This window comes from Rhipicephalus sanguineus, chromosome 10 (assembly GCF_013339695.2).
Source record: "Rhipicephalus sanguineus isolate Rsan-2018 chromosome 10, BIME_Rsan_1.4, whole genome shotgun sequence".
Lineage (NCBI taxonomy): Eukaryota > Metazoa > Arthropoda > Arachnida > Ixodida > Ixodidae > Rhipicephalus > Rhipicephalus sanguineus.
The window spans coordinates 7,570,516-7,594,091 of NC_051185.1; the positions used below are offsets into that span (position 1 = coordinate 7,570,516).

At 42.3% G+C, this 23,576-nt stretch overlaps 1 protein-coding gene across 8 annotated transcripts in view; it reads right to left on the reverse strand.

Annotated features, from left to right (window-relative positions):
• Positions 1–23,576, reverse strand: part of LOC119406943 (adenosylhomocysteinase-like 1) — a 277,734-nt gene continuing 254,158 nt past the window's right edge. For all 8 annotated transcript variants that reach the window (XM_037673731.2, XM_037673734.2, XM_037673733.1 and 5 more), the window contains 12 exons: positions 20,098–20,345; positions 18,921–18,992; positions 18,805–18,835; positions 17,637–17,731; positions 16,209–16,385; positions 14,570–14,616; positions 13,888–14,040; positions 13,043–13,208; positions 11,415–11,513; positions 10,233–10,380; positions 7,412–7,532; positions 1–5,406 (listed from right to left, as the gene is read on the reverse strand). In XM_037673731.2, the coding sequence (XP_037529659.1) occupies positions 5,400–5,406; positions 7,412–7,532; positions 10,233–10,380; positions 11,415–11,513; positions 13,043–13,208; positions 13,888–14,040; positions 14,570–14,616; positions 16,209–16,385; positions 17,637–17,731; positions 18,805–18,835; positions 18,921–18,992; positions 20,098–20,345 (1,364 nt within the window). In that variant the 3' untranslated portion in view covers positions 1–5,399. The remainder of the gene's footprint in view (positions 5,407–7,411; positions 7,533–10,232; positions 10,381–11,414; positions 11,514–13,042; positions 13,209–13,887; positions 14,041–14,569; positions 14,617–16,208; positions 16,386–17,636; positions 17,732–18,804; positions 18,836–18,920; positions 18,993–20,097; positions 20,346–23,576) is intronic.

Below are 23,576 nucleotides of genomic sequence, written 5' to 3' on the forward strand. Positions count from 1 at the left end.
TCGCATTGAAAAACAATATTTTACTATCAAAAACAATATATTGTTACAACATACAGAGGACAAGAAAAAGAAAGGCGTAAGCAGAGCAACCAGGCAACAAAAACTGCAACAAATCATAGCGTGGAAGCCAGAGTTTGTGTGAAGTTCCACAATCTGCATCTTGTTTCCATCCTCCTTCCCATTTCCTTCACGTCTCTCATCAGCAGATTGCTGCAGAAGAGCTCCTAATGCTTCGCAAGATGTTTTCTCCGTATGACACCAACCTAGAACTTTTGAGCAACAGCTCTTCGCGAGCTGCAGAAGCCCTGCGGTCTCTGCAACTGTCATTGTCTCTGTGAAAGATTTCCCACAAAAAGCAGGGCAAAATTAAACACAAACAGTAGCAAAAAAAAGGCATCTCTGCTTAAAACTCCCATTTCCAGCACAATCCCTCCTAAAACATTCGCAGAAAATGTTCGCACCGAGCAAAGGGAAAAGCTGTGGACAATGGCACCGACAATTCCAAAACAATGTGAAGCACCGAAGCAGGTAGCTCTTAAGGACACCAAACCCAAACTCATAGTACAAAAAGCTAAAAAGCAGTGTATACAAAGCTTCGCATTAACGTTAAACTCAGAGGCCGTATGCATCTACCATTTCACATGCAATTACAGCCTGTTATACGGTAAGGATTATATGATAGACCTTTCTGAATATCACTACAGAAGACAGCATTTGTATGCATACTGATCTCACATTAACTGAATATGGTATTGCAGCTCAAATTTTTTGTCCTAGTTGCAATAAGTGACACTATCTCATGGCGACTTCCAGTCTATAAAGACCACGTGTGGTGTTTTGTGCTTGAACACTGAAATAGCGCAGGTGTGGCTGCGGTGGACTAAATAAGAGCTCAAAACGTCGGTGGACTTATTCAACCAACCATAATAGAAAGCTTCAAAGACATTGCCATGTTAGCCTGAAAGGCATCTCAGCATAAAAACTTACAACAATCTTCAATTTTATCTAATACGTTCTACAGACTTAAAATCATCTGCACTGTCACACAGTTATTTAGTTCAGCTTCTGCACATTAACCCACTCCATGTTTTGGACTACCTTAGCGTGTCCGTGCAATTTAACTGACAATCAACTTGAGGCGAGCAAAGTTTTCAATTAGACCCACTTTGAAGTGTAATTACATGCAGGCCTTCCTCCTTTTGTATGGCACGTTCATTGTAGAGGGAAGCACCACATCGCTTATTTAGATTAGTTAAGAAGAAAATTTCAGTGGGATACATTTATGTTATATCGAAGCCTGCTAGTGTACATCATCGTAACTCTACTGATGACTAATTGCACTGCTGCTCTTATAAACGAATAACACAGCGATACTGTAACGAGTAATGGCTGAATGCTCCCCATCGACCAAGTGCAGTCAGTATTTGCACAAAATCAGGACACGCTACTGACTGCACTTGGTCGATGGGGAGCATTAAGTCATTACTCGTTACAGTATCGCTGCGTTATTCGTTTATAGCAGCAATATTGTTACAGGTAGTCATCAGTAATTTGCATTTGTAATGCACTAATATGTCTGATACGCTTATGCTGCAGATGTTTCAACACCACAGGAGAGATGATAATAGTTGCAACTGCCAACGAAAATGTAAACATGGAAGTGGTTAAAGCAGAAACATTCAGTGACGACACAGTGCAAAGAAATGCAAAATAGAACCACCGTACTAAATTCACAGTGCCAGAAACTTCACGGGGATAAAAAGAAACGAGAAAAAATATCCATCAAACTGTTGTACAACTTTTTTCTTTCTCAGAGGTTTCACAGCATTCTAATGCACTTAATATTATTTTAATACAGTGAATGTACCTTAGATGACAGGAATGATAAAACGCAAATACAACGTGATACAACTGAAATGGGGACATATCAGAGAATCACTGAAGCACAGCATACTTCGTATCCCAACGCAAGGCAGTCTTGCGTAATGGCAGCAAAAAGGCCCCTATTATGTGATGCGTAAGACACCGTAATCTTTCAAGTAGGTCTGTGTGAATAAGTAAAAAAAATTAAAAGCGATCCTAGGTGGCACTGATTGCAGCGTGAACATCAAAAGCTCCATATAAAGTGCCTACTCGTCACAACATCTAATCAATAAAGGGGCAATGCAAGCATTACAGAAATGACTTATTGGTGAAGAGCAAGTTCAATGAAAAGAAACTTCATTTCTAATGCAAAACGTGACTGCAGATATTGAATACTGATAATGAAAATCCTTAAGAAGGAAGCGTTGAAGATACAAGAGCAGGAACCAGTAAGAGGATGTTACACTTTAAGGTTAATAAAAAAAGATTACTGGTTATAAAGTGTGGATTAATGATTTGCTAATGCCTTTTGTTTCACTTTGCTACTTCACTTGAACACAATTTAAGCTTGGAACAGTACTCGCACAGCGATACCTTCTACACAGTCTAAGACCAAAAGCACGGCAGAAGTGTCTGAGACAAGACCTTAGAGCTGCACTGTTTTTCTGTCATACAGGAATGTTGTGTTGTGTTGTGCTTATTCGGTATGCGTATGTAAAGATAATATAGATAACACTTCAACGAAGCAAGATAGCAAAGCATGACTACATATTGCTGCGAACGAGCGTGGCATCAGCCACTATAGATCAACCGGGACAATTCCAAAACAAAGCTCTGGCCACTGAGCGAAGGTGTATACGAAAGCGTTTAAAAATCACAAGTTGCTAACAGATGTGGCGATACCTGTTGACTTGTACACTGAAGAAGGTCTTGCCAGAATGTGGAGTCACATACTTGCGACACAACGGCATGGACAATAATAAATGCAGCGGTGAAGAAAAAGCAAAAGCCTGGGCAACCATACTTCCCATTTCGGCTCTTCGAACCAGTAGGACCAAAACAGGCTTGGTTGTGCAAACTAGGAGCAGCAGCAAAGCTCTATGGATTGTTTGACAGCCCTATGCACTACTAGTATTACGTTCAGAAGAGCTAGATGCATGTTAGGCAGCGATTAAATGACCAGCCCCAAAGGCAGCAAGTGCCCCTTCACGAGTCTCACTTTTTTTTTTTGCCCTACGCCACGTTCTCGCAACAGTCCAATCCGTAGCGAATGGCTTTGAAAGATGAAACCTTTTTTGGGAGCAGAGCTTAAGCGTGGAAAATAAAACAAAACTAAAGGCTCAGAATGTCAGCCTACTAACCTGGCCTATCTTCATTGAAATTTCATTTTCCGAGACTCGGGGACGAAACACTAAGAATTTCGAGCACTGTTTCGAGGAGTGAGCAGCGGAGGGAACAGCCGTTATTATTAGGGCACTACGTTCATTAGGTTAAAATTGTATACCAAGGCACTAGCGAACTACGGGCAGGCAGGCCGTTATGTTAGAATGTCGCGAAATACGCGTTTCTGTCCTCCCGTGGTAATATTTTTACCGATGGGCGGTCTCTCTCCAAATCTGCAGTAAGATGGATTGAAAGGATGCGTTCCTACCGTGTTGTGTACATCAAGCAAATCTAAGGAACACATACTAAAAATCTTAACGAAAGACGTTCTATCAGGTAGGCTAACAGGATGTCAAAACCTGATGTAAAGTAAATGCCTCTGCCAAAAGGAGCGATGTAATCAAGAGGACATGGTTCTAATTCTTAAAATGGTCGATTGCAACAGATGCGCAATTTTTTATCATGCTATGAAGCCTGCCTTTCGTCTTACCAATCATGTGCATCTCGTGGAACGGCCCCCAACCTTGCCGACAGGCTGCAATAATTTGTTCTGCCTTCGGCCTGTTTGGTAAATGCCCACTTAATGCGTGTACCTGGCGGGTACAGATGTTCGACGATGTTCAGCTATATTTTGGCAGCTGTAACGTATGACCCCAACATGCAAGTTGAATATCTCGACGTGTTCTCGTTAGAGTCATGGCAACATTCCTCACTGAGGCCCCTCGGTGAGAACTTAGGGAAGGAGTGATACTGGGCATGGAACTTTTTCGCGCAGAAGCCAACACTTCCTCACTCAAATCATTCCCCCTACAAAAAAATTCCCTAATAGAACTGTTCCAAATAGATGATGGACATGAATCAGACACTCTTAATACTTCTCGTGAGTCCGACACAAATGCGATGTTTTTAAGTTTTGTCTCGGCAGTTTGGGAACGGTTAAGCACTAGCCGGTGACCGTAGAAATTGCCACCATGTTTCTTAACCAACCGTTTAGGAGGATCAAGTCCCACGAAAGCGCCTCTTCAACAGCTCGCAAGTGCACAAGTGGAAGTTTAAGGAAAGCAAAAAGAAGCTACACCGGTAAGTTTTAAAAAAAACTTTGCAGTGGAATATTATTGCAGCACAAATTTTCAGAAAACTGCAAGGGTTGCCTGCTTACAACGACGCTAATAAGGTGCTTTTTGATTAGTGACAGAGTGATGAGCTCGTTACCTGCTAGAGCAAAATGTAATGCCAAATGACAGATTGCACACGCGCTTAATATGCAGTAAACAACGAGTGAGTAAAGAAACGTACTTGTGATACGTAGTTGTGTAACTGGAATATCTATGTAAGTTAACTCCATCATCCAAAAGTTACTGTTAAATGAAAAAGACCCATACAGTGCTGTCAGCAATGAATCGGAGCATTTAAAAAATGGGTGCTGAAACACTTAAATAAACGCCAATACTGAGACTGCCACAGTCAACAACACCGGTTTCTTGTTATCTGCAATCACATTTCTGTGTGGCTGATGCAGCAAAATTTACACCAAGTGTGAAAAAAGAAAGAAAGAAAGAAAAAGGATGTTTGCACTTCCCGTGTAAGGAATCCAGAGGAAAAGTAAAACGAGATGGGGCTAGCCTCGTATCCGGGGGGAGTGGACGCAAAACGTGAAGACAGTCTGACCGTGCGCCGGTCGGGCTACATTTCAAACTAGCGCGGTGCTCGATTCCTAAGACGTTCTATGTATAACCACGAGGATTATCAGCTGCAAGGTGATCTCGCCATCTCGAACAGGCACTAAGAAAGTCTATAAGCGTTTATGTACAAGAGGGAGAGAAGTGTCATCGATCCACGTAGTATCTCGCTGTCTCGTAACAGGCACTAAAAGAGAGAAAGAGAGTCTAGCCTATGTACAAGAGGGATGAACGTATTGATTCACACTTCTTCCCTCTCCTTTTCGCTGAGCCGTTCCAATACCCCTCCTCCCCTCTTTACCCTTTATCCCCTCATGGTTGTAAACTTCTTTTCGCATTTGCTTTTTCAACACATGCGGCTTTTCCCCTTTCGGTCAGGTGCGTTCCAAGGCTTCTTTCCTCCCTTCCTTGTTCCGGCTGTGCCCACTGGAATGCTCGGCTGTTCCCTTGCTCTACTATGTGACGACGTGGCAGTTAATACCTGGGAAAGAAAGGGAAACAAACATGACAGAACATCGATTGATTGATTAATCATTATGGCTTGACATCCCATTTTGCCAACAACATGGAGACTATGGGATGAAAGCTTGAAAGAACTGAAAGTGTGGCATGCAATTGCAATTCCAACTTGGTCAAACCGGTACTCTATTTTTTAGCCTGTTAGTTTGCAAGAAACACAGGGCCAAAGTAATATAGTACTTAGACAAAGTACTTCTTTTTTTGTAAATGCTAATGCTGTTTTCCTCATACGCGCTTGTTGCTTGTTCATGTCATCATTTATGAAGTCGTGCAAGAGTATACGTGCCAAACATTCATTTGCATTCATAAATGACTAAACGTCCATTCACTTATTCCTTGATTTATTGGGCTCAGCCAGGCACGTAGGCAACGGGGGGGGCCCGGGGGGCCCGGGCCCCCCTTGAAAGTCGTCCGGCCTTCTATACTCCCGGGAAACTTTTGTTTTATTTTTGCCATGGAAATACTTTTTTTCGGACAGTTAGGCCTTGGCCCCCCCCCCCCCCCCCGAAAAAAAATCCTGGCTACGTGCCTGGGCTCAGCATTTGAACGCTATGCGGGGGGTCTGAAATAGTTCGTTAATGTGCATGCAAGGCACAGGATGTGGGTGTTTTTGTAGCTCGCCTGCAATGAAATGTGGCTGCTGTGTCAGAAAATCATGCCCATGACTTAATTCTTAGAATCTGAGTGCCGCGGTGTTCAAATACCTTCAATGAAGAGGTAGGCCAACATTTCAGCAGATAAATAAATGAACTTGCAATTTTTCACCAAAGCTGTTACTCTGTGTACAACTGATGAAGTTAGGTGCAAGCACTGAACTAGCAACGTTGGAGAATTTCAGGAGTGCAGGAAGGTAGGGAAACGTAAAGCACACTTTCAATGCTCTCACTAGTATTGGACAATGAAAATATTAACAAAATGAAATCTGTTTCCTCCAAAGCAAAAACTGCAGCTGTCATTTTTTTTATCGTGTTAATTAGCCTTTGTAAAAGTGCTGATCAACTTTTATGAACACATTTAAAAAGGGGTTCAAAGTTCTGCTAAACTGCAGCAACAAATTTGTGAATTAAATTTACTGGAGTGGTGTTCCTTTATAATGCAGAACGACAATAATGTCACACTACTATGCTACTTAAGTTAGGGTGAAGGCAGTGCTTCAATTGGTTGTTCTTAAAAAGAAATGTACAGATCGAGACAAGAAGACAAAAGAAAAAGTCAGGAAGAATTTCTTAGAATTATAACCATAAGGTAAAATACTAGAGAGAAAACGCTGGTAGGTTTCAGCACATAACGACTGACACTCAACCAATACACTTTGTACATGTAACAAAGAAAAAAATTTGACCCAGTTCCACTCCATGATAACCGCCGGACAGCTAAGCTGTAAGCGTGCGAGTGCATGTGATTGGCTAGCGAGATCACGTGGTGTCATCGATCCACTGCTAGATTTGAAATACATGCGCTTACACATTCAAACGTGACAGCGTCAAAAACATTGTTTTGCAGGAATTCCGGTGTCAGCGTCGTTGGCGTCTTTGGTTGTGAGTGAAAAATCAGCCTTGGCCATGAGTGAAAATTCGATGTAGATGCAAATAACGATAGGAGCCGGAAGGCATTTGTCCTTTGGCTTTCCTTGCGGCACCGTTTAGGTCTCCACCGAGAAGCGAAGGCAGGCTAGAGACTCGGAAGGGCAAAAGTGAGTGTGTGTGTGTGTGTGTGTGTGTGTGTGTGTGTGTGTGTGTGTGTGCGTGCACGTGTGCGACCCAATTTTTGAGCGCTGTCATTATTTCGATAATCTTCACTTTGAGCATTATCTTCATTTTATTTTATTTATTTATTCACTCCCCCTCTGGTCACGTGACCTGTGTGACACATAGTGCTACTGCTCTTACTACTACTACTGCAACGATAATGATGATGATGCCACAGATCAGACAACTTCACTGCGAAAAATATACACAGAAGCGCACCTGTAGTAGTTGGGCTTGAAAGGCCCAGCCTTGTTGAGGCCCATGTATTTGGCCTGGTCGTCAGTCAGCTCAGTCAGATGGGCGTCAAATGTCGGGAGGTGGAGGCTGGCAACGTACTCGTCTGCAATGAAATACATTTTATAAACATACACACTCGTTAAACGAGGTTTAACACACCGCAGACATGCTAATTACTAGTTAAGAATCCCCAGTCAGCTTGGCAAGGGTGACCGGACATGCTGAATCATACTGAACGAAGGACAAAACTTATCTCAAGGTGAGCCAAGTTTGAATGCAAATTCCATCAAGGTAGAAGTCGTTCTAAAATAACGGTGCTCATGAAGCTTATGACATAGGTAAGCATAGCTGACACACTGAGTAGAATACAATTTGATAATGCTCTTCTAGGGAACAATAACGAATTGACACAAGAAAAGGATTTAATGAATATAGATGAACACCAATTATCATAATACAAAAAGGCTGAGCAAGTTGGCAACGGACAGCAGATAACACTGCCATGATGAATGACAAAAATGAAAATCCATGATGAAGTTGACACTTAACTCCCATGTGCATTGCGTATAATTTTTGCATTTCTTAAAATCAATTTCTTATTTTTTTTGTGCCACCGTGTATCACTGTCTTGGTAGAAATAAAAACGTGAACGCCGATCAAAAAGGTTTTGTTAAAAATATAATAACGTTCCGGCTTCCACGGAAGCCTTGTTCACTCTGACTGAATAAAGCTTCCACATGGGAGGCTGAAACATTACTGTATTTTTAACGAAACCTTTTTGGTCGCCGTTCAGTGTTTTTATTTCTACCATGCCACTACATTCCAACCAGACGAGATTTCGTTCAATCCTCAATTTCATGTATCAATGTTTGTTCACCTTTCGTGTTTCAATTTCGTTTTACTCTTGTGATTTTATGAGTGCGGTCACCAAAGCTCATAGCAATTGATGGGCATTTTGAAAATAATCTAAGTGTACTGGATTCCTAAACCAACACCAATACGGTTGCTGTAGTATTAGTCTGTAATGACTCTGCTATCTCAAGTATTTTTGTTAGAGCTGTGCGAATAGCAAAATTTTGGGTGCGAAGCGAATTCGAATAATAAAGATTGAGTGCGAATCGAATCGAATAATTTCGAATAATTTTCGAATATTTCTCAAACATTTCGAATAATTCGAAGTGAAATTACAGAAAAAGTTGCAGAGAATCCCTAAGTATGTTCTTGTGAGATAGCAACATGAAAGTGTTTCTTTTCGCAAGGTTGATGAAGCGCTGGTGGGGTCATATTTCATGATTGTCTTTCTTATCAAGAATGAGGCAATGTAGAGGCCGAATTGTATTTATGTACAGGGGTGGTCAAAAGTTCCCAGGCCGCAACGCCCGGCTGAGGAGCAGCAGCTTGCTGCTATCGGGGCGCTCTCATCGCAATCACGCCTTGGCGCACGCTGGCGTCGAGTGTGTGCGTGAAGGGTGAGGGGCCCCCTCTCCATTTCTTGCTCTCCTTGATAAAAAAGCGATATATAAACTTGGTGCGTCATGTTCCCTCACTGTCCACTCGTCGATGTTTTACTACTGTGCAGCGTGTAGCGAGGCGGCAGTCTTCCAGAAAACTGACGCATCATGATTGCGGCCACATTTAGCTAGGCACCATATACATTACCGTGGTTTTCGGCTTCCTGGAAAACAATATCGTGAGTTTAACTTTCCATTGGCACTGCGGTGGTTCTATCAACCGTCTTCGCAGGCCATTTGGCTGCATACGAGCATGGTCGGAGCCTGAAATGTATTCAGAAGAGCTTGTGTTGGGGCTAGTTGGAACATCTTAGTGGAATAAGCAGCGCTGCACAGTAGTAGTTTATACCTAGGTTCCTTATGAAGGAGAGCAACAAAGAGAGAGAGGGATACACCACCCCCTCCCCTTCCACGCACACGCTGGACGCCAGCGTGCGCCAAGGCGTGATTGCGATGGAAGCGCCCCGATAGTAGCGAGCCGCTGCTCCAGGGCCGGGCGTTGCGGCCTGGGAACTTTTGACCACCCCTGTACATGATTTGGTGCAACCAAAGTGTTGCCGACAACACTTTACACGTGATAGGCAGAGATGCCATTTCCTCAGCCTCTCCTTCTCTTTCAACTTCTGTGGAAGGCTAACTGATGTGGCAGACAAGGGTGTGCTCCCTTCAAGTCTGGAGTTCCAAATCTACCTCGTAGACGTCGATATATAAGAACATCTGAAATTTTGGATGCTAAAAAGCTTCGGCGTCCGATTTTTCAGACTTCCTGCCCAAATTTCAGGTCCAAAACAGCATTAATTGAGCCCCCAACTCTGCCACATCTTTCATCTCCATATTGGAACCAGCGTTTTCTTGAGTTAATACATTTGCGACCGTAGAAGAGCTTGAAAGGCAGCTTTGCCGCAATACGGGGTTGTGATGAGGTGAAGCATATTGAAAATCTAGGAACCACTTCCAATCAGACGTTGACTGTCTCTTGCTTAAGTTCGCCCGTAACGGAGCTTGAAAGGCAGCTTTGCCGCAATACGAGAGTGTAATGAGGTGAAGCATATTGAAAATCTGAAGGGGTCACTTTCAACCGGATGTTGACTGCATTTGTCTTTGGGAAGTTCGAATAGTTCGAATAGTAAAATTTCAGTGCGAATCGAATCGAATAGCAAACACTATTCGAAAAATATTCGAAATTTCGAATATTCGCACACCCCTAATTTTTGTTCATGTATTACTGTTGTTTAGCCTTGTTACATGGGTACGAAAGCATGAAATATAATAACACGTAAATGTAAACGCACCCATCTTCTTGGGCAGCAGGTAGACGTCGCTCTTGTAGCGCCCATGAGGGGCGTTGTAGAGCTCGATCAGAGCCAAAGCTTGAGTTGCCGCAGTAATGGACACCACAAAGGAGGGGATACTGGAGCAGCTCAAGTTCACCAAACGTCCCTGCACATGGTGAGGGTTACATGAGTATGCAAAAGCACTAGCACAACTGTTCAATACAAAACAGACACCCCACACGCTTCTCAACCACCTCAGCTCGTCACACCGGATCATCGCATGTGATCGTCACTGTTTGGCTCATAAAGAGCTCACGGCTTGTAAAGAGCAGAGCTGGTCAAAGGTGCTTTTCTCTTTAGTACATCGACATGTGTTGCAGTTACAGTAGACTACCAGTAGACGGAAATCTCATACACAGAACTGCTGCTTAAATGGAACAAATGCCTCTTATATGATTGGTTTTGTACTTGAATTCTGCACCCCTGCTCATCTCTCAGTAACTCCTGTTAAATGGAACAGACTTTCGTGGTCCCTTCCATTTAATGGGAGTCTACTGTATAAATAACAACAAATAAGCAAATATTTTGAACGAGTTACCAATACAATTCATGCCATGAAGAATTGAATAATTATGGCGCTATTCTTTAAAAAAAGAGTCCGATTTCTCACAGAAGTTTTCATATAAACCAATCCAAAAACTAAGGACCCTACACATCACAGCCATATCTGATATCTGGATGAAAACTGCTGTTCCTGGGTCACATCCGTATAACATGGCATCACCTCTAATCCAATCCTACAACACCAGCTGACCCAAACAAGCCATGCAACTTAGATGGACACAAAGGAAGGGGAGTTGATCAAGGGCTCGTCTTCTTTGCTATGTACAACCTGATGAAAAAACTGAGAATGAAACTGAGGAAGGTATAGGGGCAAATATAATTACGTGGTAATTATGATATAAGTGTAAACAAATCAAAGTGGCACTATCTGAAGGTTGTAGGCTCGGTCCCAGTGAGTGTCAAGTTGCCTTTTCGTCCACTTTTTAACACTTGTATCATAATTACCCCATTACTGTTAAAGACTAAAAATAATGCCCCTGGGTTTCATTAAAGGGACACAAGAGTCTTCAGATGTGGTGCTGTTCTCAATGAATCCCAACGCTTTTGTCTATGCAATGTTCTGCAGCACACACTCACCTCAGCGAGTAGCACAATGCGCTTCCCATCTGGCCAGATGATGTGGTCCACCTGCGAACGAACTTTCTCCCATGTCAGCTCAGGAGTCCGCAGGCTTTGCTGCAATTGTAAAAAAGAAAGTGCTTACTTAAGTCCCATGATGTCAAAATCCCATTTTTAGATGCGAAGCATCTCTTGCTCGGGGGTATGTCCCACCGCCTTGGCCTGGGCGTCCGCACTCACACTACGCATGCGGAACTCTCCTCCTTCCCTCTCTCCAACAGCTGCGGATTACTCTCTCCACTTCTCTCCCAGCCCCTGCTTGCGCTTCTCCTGCTTTCTCGCTTCTGCTCTTGCGGCGCATGTGCTACTCTCCTCCTCTAGTCTCCTCTCCTTCAAGCGGGTAGAGCGCTGCGCACGTTGTCCAGCGCTTGCTTCGGTTTACTCCTCTGAAATGCAGGCTCGACATGCCGAAATTCTCTCCTGCGCAACGCCGCGATGAGCGCCAGCGCATGCGCTCTCTCCTCTCCTACACTGGCCCCCTCTCGCGCGCCTGTCAACTGCGTTCCCTCTAGCCTGGCCGTTAATTCTCACAGGGCAAGCGGGGAAGACACGACGCACGTAATGTTCCTCTTCACATTCCATGATGCGAGGTCGGTAGCATGCCCAATGAACGCCAATAGAACGGGATCGTGCAAGTGCTCCAGCTTCGCATCGCCTCCTGGTCCCCTTTAGCGGGAGATGGTGTAACTTTTTTTTCTTCTATGTTTTACACTTTTCGCAGCAGCATTTGGAAAATTCAGTGCAACCAGTGATCAGCTAGTTGGCGGAGTGCTTAACAGTGTACGAAGACGTACCGCTGTTTTTAACACCAATGACAACCACGAAAAAAAGGGAATACGTGCGAAAAGCACAACTAAAAGCATAGTGTGTGTTGTCAGCCAGTCATCACGAATGACAGCTGTATGTTCCAAATGGCCCATAGGATGCGAGCAATGCTTGCCTTAATGTGATCGTCATGTTTCTATTCTCTTTTATTTTCTTGCTTTCTCACTCTCCAAAAAAAAAAAAAAAAAGCAGCCATCCCATTTGTGAAAGCCGTCAAAACAGCAAAGCTGATGCCCCCTCCATCAGTCTATTGCCTTTCTACATTAAATTTTTTGGAAGTATTTCTAAGTACTCCTATGTTTTGCAAGTATTTTCTAAGTACTCCTGTGCTGTATCATTGCTCTTAATTTCACGCGCTATGTAAAGCTATGGCGCGATGATATCCTCATTCACAGCCATGCTGGAATGCTACGGCAGCGTTTCAGTGCAGCCGTGGCTCATTCCACCTGTGCACTCGCTCAAAGCGCATACAGTATTACTATTACAGCTGCGTTAGAACACAAGCAGCATTGCAAGAGTTGTTGCTGTATGTGACACGCTTGTGTTATGCCAACGAACGTCGAAGGGTCGACTACGTACAGCCTCACTTTTAAAACCATTTTCTTTAACACCCTAGCCAATGTTGTACATATTTGCACATTCATAACAATGTGTCTTTTTTTACACATATGTACACACTAAGCTCAATAATGTCTCCAGCACTGTAGATGGAAGGAAGGCTGGACACAATAAAAAGCAACAAAATGCATCCCAGCACGCACCACATCGATTTCAGTGTTGGAGTGTCCCATGTTGCAGACGATGCAGCTGTTCTTCATCTTGTCCATATGTTCTCGCTGGACAACGTTCTTGTTACCAGTGGCAGTGATGAGAATGTCAATGTTGCGAACAACTTCGTTGATCTTCACCACACGGAAGCCGTCCATGCTGAAACCACAGAAGAAACGTTTTGCTGTCCTGTAAGCATCGTACCTTGCACCAAGCGACAATGATGTGTACCGCACCCTTTTGCTCAACTAAGTGTAGGGATGGTTTCATTAATTGAACTGCAGATTAACAATCAATGTACAATATAAAGGACAAACACGGAATGCACAGGAGAAAAAGCAGTGCGATTGCTTAAATTCCAAGATTTTAGCTATAAGGTCATAATATAACAGCCTTGTGTTTGCTACATGAATGTTCAAGAATAGTGCAATACATTTGGTGCAGTAATCTTGCAAAGAACCAAATGATATATTAATTGCAGTGGTGCTTGAGCTCATGCTGTTCAGTCACCAATATTGCATCCTTTTCAATTAATCAGCTTGTGGTGAATCAAAGACAGGCCGTCTTGTATTGCATCGATGGAGCATGTTCAGGGGGAAATGAAAGCTTGAAGCATTTCCCATGTTCATGGAACCTTGTGTTCAAGGATTTTAATCACTTCAAGCTTCCATGTTCCCCTGAACTTTAGCCTTATTTGCATATGAGTGTCTAGTGCACAACATTTACACCATACAGTTCCCATCATTCTTGACATTTTTAATGTGCTGAAAACTAATTTTGAGAGACTGCTTACATTTTAAACAAATGTGTTTAGATAAGAAGTACAGAGTGTACTGACCAGGCTTGCAAGGCACAGATGGGATCGATCTCGGTGACGTACACGATGGCGCCCATGCCCTTCAGGGCCGAGCAGCATCCCTTGCCTACTTCGCCATAACCACACACCAGGACCTGCTTGCCGCCAAACATGACGTCGGTCGATCGCTTGAGCCTGCAAATGCATGTGCCATCGACATGAAAAAAGCAACACATGATTGTGAGCTCAAAGAAGGAGCTGGACTGGGCTGCTAGCTGCATAATGAACTTTCTGAAGAGCTGCCTTAAGTCACAAATGCCATTTTACACATTGAATTTCTGGAGGAGCACGGAAATGTTCCATTATTCTGGAACAATTGTTCCGCTGCTATTTTCCCTTGTCTTGTTGTGAGTTTTCGCCAGCCACTTTGTATTTTTACATTTTTTGTTCCTTTATGGTTTGCTGTTTATTGTATTCTTTATGTATCCCCACTCCCCTCTGTAATGCCTTCGGGCCCTGAGGGTACAATAAATAAATTAATTAATTAAGGTCAGTCCGGCAGTTTCTTTCAGGCGGGATAGGGGCAGAGGGGATTAACGCCTGTCCCGTCCCACCCTATAACACTTCTTTTCTTCTATATTCTGGGTCTTACACCAGTAGTACTGTTTATGATAGTCTGTAGTGTTAAATACTATTAATATGAATATGAAAGTAACATGCTCACGCATCAAGGATGGATTCTCTGCAGCTGTAGAGGTTGTCGAACTTTGTCTGCACAAAAAAAACAGGGCCAACAAGGTAATAAGTAAATACCACAATGACCAGAACTGCCAGAATACAGATTCAAATTGAATAGGAAAACACCTATTACAGAGCACATTGCAAACATTATGAAATTATGTTCATACACTAAATTATCATAAAACAAAGAAAGATGGGGAGAATAAGTAAGTCCTAGCATGTCTAAAAAGCAGGGGTTCAGTTTAAGACTGAAAATTTTTGAAAACTGGAAAGTTAAAAAAAGCACGACCTTTAGAATCCCGTAACTGTACACTACATGTGATATTGCGTAGCTCATTAAAGAACATCTGTTGTACTACCATTATAGGTGGACAAATTTGATATATGAATTTAGAGCTTATGCAAATTTATTACATTGTTCATGAAAGGTTTTGATATATAGATGTTAGAATTTACAAGAACTATGTGCAAATTTGCTGTGTTATAAATTTATACCACATGTGTGAATTCCCTTGACATGAGATGTGTTATGTGAAGTTTACAAAATCCTGATTATGACTTTTACTGCCCAGATGCAGAGGTGTTGATCAGACAGTACTACATACTTTATTTTAGTTTCAGAAATTTTCTGAGAAAAATGACGAGATGAATTGAATATACATCTTCTACAGTCACTAGATTAAAATCTCTCTTCAATCACACACCTCATTGAAATAAGCTTAAATCAGTCGTTAGTAAGAAAAATTACTTTTTCAGTCCTATGTTTTAAGTACGAGTTCTCGAACTAAAGCTCATTTTTAACCCTGTAATGACATATGTATCATATTTGCTGCAAAATGCTGATCTTTAGCAGGGGAAACAGAATGCAAACCCTACCATTGCATTTGTGATATGCTGTAACAATGTTCGAGCCTGTATAGTTGAACCAATTATAATTACTGCACCAATTAGTCAATTGCTCAAAGTCAAATATAATTTTACTCTTTTTTTATTCTCCATTGTTAGAAATTATAGTGAACATTTTGTTCCATTTTTCTTCATGGCATTATAGGGCTAAATTGACACTAAAGTCGGTTTGAATCGGTTTAGGTTGATCGGTTTAGATTGATAATTTGTACTCTGAGCACTGTAATGTCGTTAATTTCACCATCATAGGTTCCTTAATGGAGGACGAAATCAAGTTCAATGTTTCATTTTTTAAATTTCTTTCGAAAATTCTTACACGTGATGCCACGGATTTCAAAGTGCTTTTTTTTATATTGGTGACATTGGCACAATGAAATTTCCTGAAACTTGGTATGTTAAGTCTATGACCCCCTCACAGGACTATGTACTTAATTTTTACTGATAAGGAACTACGTAGGGCCTAGTAGATGCCGTCAAAATCTATGACGTCACTATGTTTGGTGCGAGAATTTTCAGGTGGCATTGCCACCCGCGTTTTCTCACTTACCAAGCATCTTCTCGCAGCAAGCATGGTGACATTGGAATTGTGAAAGAATAATGCACTGACATGAGAAAAATCGTTTTTCTCATTAGTGTCCCTTTACGAGCACAAACACACACGTAACATTATCGCTCAAAATAAACTTTGAGAAATGAGGGGAATAATGAGTGCCTGCCTTGGTGACAGAGTCGTTGACATTCATGGCCGGTACGGTGAGCCTGCCGGACTTTGAGAGCTGGTACAGGCGGTGCACGCCTGTCACGCTCTCCTCGACAATGCCCTTGATCAGCTTGAACATGGCCGGATATTTCTTGAGCATAAGGTGCGTCGCATCACCACCATCATCCAGAATCTGGGTGGCACACAGAAGAGAATGCGTTGAGGAACACAAATCGCTTTGTATAACAGTAAAAGCTCGTTAATTCGGATTTCACGGGACAGGAAAAACTGTCTGAAGTAACCGAATGTCAAATTATCGAAAATTTAAAGAAAACAGTAAACTACTGTCTATTATATCAATGCACTTTCATTTTCTTGCGAAATACATAAATCCAGCAATTGTTTTGCATAAGAGCAGTGCAAAAGCCACAATATTCGTAATTCGCTACTTCGCTCACAATGTGAACACGGCTCAAGATCTGCATGTCTTAGTACAAACAGGCTCTAAGCCCATACCTTATTACATACGAATAACGTGATTGTGGATGGCAACCTCGCCTTTCTGAAAGCACGCGGCCATTTTGGCTGTCCGCAAATGCTGTTTTTGTTGCTTTGCGTTGCACCAATGCAGTGCTTTGCACCTTGCGCGGTAAGAGGATCGTTCAAAGTAACTGGGTTGCAGCCGAATATGACTGCATTAACGAGAGATTGATGCCACTGAACAATGCACATGCTGGCCGGGACCAGAGAACCCACCTGAATTATCAGATTTCCCTAATTGACCAGTGTCGAATTAACGAGCTTTGACTATCACACTTTTGAGGTTGCGAACGTGCCATTACGGTGACCTGTAGAGTTGCACTATGCCTCATTCGTAATGAACATCAAGCCTCAGATATTTAAAGATGGATTAAGAAACCGATACAAAGAAGAAAGCTCCCCTCCACCGTGAGATAGATCTCTGCTGAACACTTTAGCATAATTCCTTATTTCAAACTGTAAGCTAAGAACACACCATAGGTATTCACATGCCCAATAGTACTGCATCGGCACACATCATGAGAGCCTTTCATGACCTAATCAGTATTTGGTGAATGTGAAACACAAAAATTTTCATCAACTCAAATTGTGGACCATTTATGTGAGATGAAAATTATGTGCATTGCCCTAATGCTTATTAGTACACACTACAGTTTACATACCCGTCAGCAAAACGTGTTCTGTGGATGCATTCATTTTGAATAGCCGGGCTACCAGAGCTGGAACATGTCCCTAGTGCAGTGACATTAACCTTAGCCTATTGCAGTGCTCATTTTTACGGCAATCAAGTAACTTTAAAACATGGATATGTTGTACTGCACTAGAGATGTTTAAATTTGTTTGCTTAACGCAACAAATCTAATGAATCAGAAAAATCAAAAACATGCAAAGAGAAATATCATACCATGTTTGGCTGCCAGTTTTCTGAATGAACACATCTGTCTATGCACCACCAGAAGTCGTCCTCAGATTCGCCCTTCCAGGCAAAAACAGATATGTCTGAAAAATTATCAATGAAAGCGCACAATTTTGGTCAATCAAATGCAGTGAAGTACATCATGAATGAGAGGCGTGCTCTTTTAAACTGAAGTGACAATCACATTAGATATGTTTCTACAAATATTTTGCATGTTCTACCCCCGTGGGGACACTGAGCCTCAAATAGAAGCCATTGCAGACTCATTTTTATTGTATAATAAGAAAAAGGCATGTCTCTAAAAATTTTCGACAAAGAAAACCCAAAGAACACATTACGTTGGTACTAATAGCTGTCTGCGTATGCGGCAGCAAATGAGCACAACGAACGAAACCCACCTCTACATCATCAAACGTAGGTTTGAACGCCGATGGCTTGTGCTAAAAAGATGCTATGATATCTATATGTTTGGCGCCCTGTCATACTGTCACATGATGAAGATACATTAATGCGGACTTTAGGCCCGATATTGAGTATATTAATTTTTTCTGCTATCATCTTGGCTCGAGTTATCAGTGTGGTACTGACAGCAAAAGTCTATTTTGAAAAAAAAAATTAGTGGCACAAAATGACGAGGACAAGTGAGAGGTTGACTAACAGTAATACTGAAAGGCGAGCTAGTTGGTACATATACATCGGAGTAACTTTTCTAGCGCAGACTAACACACGGACAAAGGTGTCGTTCCCTCTCTTTGTCCGTGTGTTAGTCTGCACTATAAAAGTTATCACGAAGGACTGACAGTGGAAAAGACAGCCTGTTGACTACACTGTGTGTAGTGCATAGCTGGCAGCTGAACATCATGCAGCATTGTGTGGAAGGAATGAAGGAATGACAGAGATGGGAAGGGTGAGTTGTTCATGACGAGGACACAGGACAGAATTTATCCTAACTACCAACTATGTAAATTGCTGCCCAAAGGATGTTTGCCAGCTAGCAACTTTGGTAAGTGCTAAAAAACTGCCAAAGATGGTAGTTGATGAATGCCTTGCGAGTTTGTGTCAATGTCCTCGCCATTTTGCACACCCCGTTTTCTTCTGGTTTGGAAAATGGACAGGGTTAAACCAAGTTTTGTCCCAAAGGAAATACTTGACTCACCTGCCTCAGCAAGAGCAGCTGCAACTTCATTCTGAGAAAAGACAAGGAGAGTGCTGAGAACAACATTCTCAGAGTAGTCACAAACATTCATTTGAGCATGGTGAATATGGACTCACCTGGGTAGAGTAGATGTTGCACGGAGCCCACCTCACGCTCGCCCCAAGTGCGACCAGCGTTTCAATGAGTACCTGAGGTGAGGACAGTTTTTCAGTTTTGCAAAATGCAGACTTTCTATAAAACTAGCAAGAGGCAAACAAAATCAGGGGCTTGGACACATAGCAAGGTCACAGTTTCACTTATAAGACGAACCACTTACTGCTTATGGCTTACTGGTGGCTTTGTGTAAATTATTTCTTGTCTGCTGACTGTCGTTTTTCCTACATTTGAACTTTTAAGCGTAGGAAGGGTTTACAAAACTTGAAATGTTTACACTTCGGTTCGTTTAAAATGCAGTACAGCCCTCACTTAATGACAAACTTGTAACACCCATACAGACATAGACAAAGCTGATGCTGCAACGTATTGCTTCAGGAACTTCAGGAAAGAAGGCACTTACCCTTCACTACGGCGTTTCAGGTATTTTGCAAAACTGTAGTTCACTTCTAGTCTGTAAAAGCATAGCTTTACCGCATCACTCCTCAGTGCTCTATCAACATTTATCTTTGTCATTTCTAGTAACGAGAGTAGCAATTTGTGGGAAATTTTTCTAACCAGAGCTGCCATAGCATGCAAAGCATTTATTGGAGTAAAGCAGAGGCATAATAGCAAATGTGCATTATTTTGTGATGCCGTTATAGGAGTGAATAGCCAACAGTTCATCAACACTAGCCAATATTGGTGCCAGTATTATATGAGTACAAGTGCGGGCTTCACGCAAACTACAGACACTTTTGAAAATTAGTTATCGTTGTAGTGTGTATTTATTCATCACTAAAGTATTACAGTTGACTCTCAGTAAAGGGAAATCTCTTAAATGGAACTGCTGCTTAAATGGAACAAATGCCTCTGATATGACTGGTTTCGTGCTTGTATTCTGCATCCCTGCTCATCTCTCAGTAAACAAAACTCCTGTTAAATAGAACATACTTCCTTGGTCCCTTCAGGTTCTGTTTAATGAGAGTTTACTGTATATGATAGCTGGCATGTAGTACTTTGCCTCACTAGAGATTTTCTTTTTCGCAATTTCGGCTCCGAGAGCGTATTTTTTTTAAGGCTGACCCTGAGCTGCTTTGGAAACACCCGTTCATTCAACATAGAACGCTTCGCATTAAGAGAACCAAGAGTTGCACTCACGGCTGTCTGTGCGTTGATGTGTGTGCAGCCGACAATCTTGGCACCCTGGAGCGGCTTGTCCTGCTCAGCCCGCTTGCGCAAAGCCATGATGCCGGGCATCTCCTGCTCGGCGATCTCGATCTCTCGTCGCCCGAACGCCGCCTGCGAGATGTTCTTGACGCAGAAGTCGCTGAAGCCCTTGGAGTTCTTCTGGACTTTCTCGCGGGGCGACACACCTTCATCGTCCGAGCTCGTGTCTGTGTACGAAGCTGCACAAACCAAAGGAGAACGAGTTAATATTAACACGTTGCTTGCTCACTGCTACTGAGCAAAGTATGGGTGCAGTTAACTTTTCAAGATAGAGTTAACCAGTCTTTAGTCTTTTCGCACCAGGCAATGTGTGTCTAAATAAATCGAAGTTAAGAAAGACCACAAAAACCACAACACCAGAGTGGGCATTCTTCACTGCCAACTTACTGTAACTCGTGGAAGGAAGGAAAGCGTGTAGACACAGGCCCAAGGGAAGAGAGATTTACAGGACACAAATGCCGACTATCAACTGAAAGATCAAAGTGTGGTAGAAAAGAAAACAGGCACAAAACCTATGTGTGCATGCTCAGGAATGGCTGGAATGTGTTGCCTGGTTATTTTCTTTTGTGACTATGTTTACCCACCTTGATTTTTTCCGCGTAAACTCCTACCAATTAGCTCAACTTTTCATTGCTCCAGTTTTTTTAAAATTACACGTATACTGCGTGTCTATGTATGACATGAAAAACAATTCTGGCACGGAGAAACAGAAGAAAAAAGTTGAAAGTAACAGTAACGTGAAATTATTTCTGCACTGAACATAAGTGCACAGATGACAGTCGGATGCAACAGAATGGCAGATGGTGTGCAAATGTGGCACCATCACTAGACTTGTATCATTTGAAACTTAATGTAGTTGATAGGTATTGCAAAAAAAGTTGAATCAAGATTTATTCGCACTATTCTGAAAGAAGCTACCCAAATACATAATTCAAGTAAGCGTGTTTAAGGAACTGTTATAAACAAAGTTAAAAGACAACTGGCATGCATCAATACTACAATTTCGGTCACATGCTCGTTGTGTTTAGGACCCAAATTGAAACTGACAAACTCGGTACAAAATCATGGAAGCTTTGCTCTTAAGTAATTAACAAAATGAGAAACTGTAGGAGAGAAGAAGTTTGGTACATTACGGTATTTTCTCAGAATAAAGCTCAGCTAAAGGTTACATACGGTTCAATGCACCAATGTTCAGTTGCAGTCTTAAGAGCACCTTTGAGCTTTAAAATGGTTCAAAACCACTATAGAGAATCCATTCTGGCAATATACTCCATGGCACAACTGGTAAGGCTTTATGGCAGAACAAATATAGAATGTCAAATTCAAAGAGTATGTCATGCAAGTCAACTTACGAAAATACTTGCATCTGAATAGGCATGCTCCACTTCAGCAAATCAAGAATGCTGAGCTCACACTAGTAACATGTTACCTATATGACGTTTCTTGCAAAACCATGCACAAAGTAAGTTATATTGTGCAGTAAAGGCAAAACATTGCAAAGTGGAGCTGTGCATCTTTCTTTGCTAAACCAGAGGTACATGCCTTAAAAGCTTCTCTAATCTGCGCAAATCCAATAGAAAACCGAATATATTTGACCATCCAAATGCCCTTTTCTGTAATTGAATTGTTTATCATAATTTTGCTTGGTCTATATTCCACAGTGCCCCAACTATCAACGCAAGAAAAAAAAATGCAGATATTGTTGCGAAGTGTGGCTTAAGCACCTTTGTGCTCAACCATTTTACAGGTAGCGTCGCTGGAACGCTTATCGAAAGTGCGCCAGAACAGGCACAGGGCTCTGAGATCTCGGATATGGAACGACCACGGAGGTTTCGAGCATGCCACATGCCCTGTCAAAAGCCTCGGAGGCGATGGCGCAGTGACCGACATGGACTCCTCAGAGTCGAGATTGATATATCTTTCGTAAAAAAAAGTCTACAACTTACATACCGCGCATAGCCGAAGGCCCAGATTCTAATGTATCTGTTTATCTGCGCACCGACAGTTACTCCTTATTAATTAAAATTGTTGGGGTTTTACGTACCAAAACCACGATATTATTATGAGGGATGCTGTAGTGGAGGGATCCGGAAATTTCGACTAACTGGTGTTCTTTAACGTGCACCTAAATCTAAGTACGCGGGCCCCTAGCATTTCGCCTCCATCGAAATATGCGGCTACCGCGGCCGGGATTCGATCCCGCAACCTTCGGGCCAGCAGCCGAGACCACCGTGGCGGGCAGTTACTCATTATGAAAGGACGTACACTGACTTCTCGAGAACAGCTCCGGCACGTTCTCAAAGCGCTGCGACATCGCCGACTTCACCATCGCGTCTTCTTTCGGAGGACTCTCGCGTCTCCCCTCTGCCTTCATGACGGCCGCTAGGAAAGAACGAAACGCAGCTACGAAAACGAAACGTCGCCCTTTTCTTCTTCCTTCGTGACGAACGGCTCGCGAAAATGATGATGATGATGATGATGATGATGATGATGATGATGCGCCTGGAATGAATGGAACTTACCCACTCAGGGGCATCGGCTAAGAGCCGGGCGGATCATATCCTTATGTTTTTCACCTGCTACAAGAGGTTACGGCGTCAATTAGAAATGAAAGTTATTTTCCATTAATCCCAATTTTAGGCTAAATAAACGATGTTGCGTAACCTCTCGAAGGAACAAAATTCATCATGCTAGGAGGCCATAATAAATTATTAGCGGTTGATGTATCTCTTAAATCGATTTGACTCACATATGAATTTCTCTACAGTGTGTCACAGCACAGAAGCGCTCGAGATAGCATAGGTGGAACCCACTCTAACAAACCAACAACAATAAATAAACAAATAAAATAATAATAATAATACTTATAAGAACACTTTTCGCTACAACAACTTTTTATACATAGTGTGCAAGGTTTTTTTTTTTTCGTTTTCAAAAATGCACCGTCTGGCTGGCATAAAAAGCGCGAACGAAACAATGCATGTTGTTTAAGAGTTAAATGTGCAAGTTTACAAAGTCGACAATCAACAGCCAACCTAACTATGTTAGGTTAACTATTAGGTTAACTGTTAAAGCGATACGCAGAACACACGGTGGTAACGATAAAGAAAGTGTCAACACAGTTCGTGTTCCCTTTTACGCCGCGATCTTGTTCGTACGGCTGAAAAATGGCTGATGTGCTGTGCTTTGCAGCATCCCAGTATGATCAACAGGAGCGAGCTAAACAAACAGCGCTCGAAATGTGTCCGCCCTCGCAAAAAAGACGGTTATCATGATTATTATTGTGGTAATGATGATGACGTAGAAGTTGTAAAGTTAGTAGCGCCTCCATTGCGCAAGAATGCTGTACAGCTACAGGCTACAACAGCGATAAACTAAAACGGGAAACCGGCGAGAAGTGCCACTCTTGT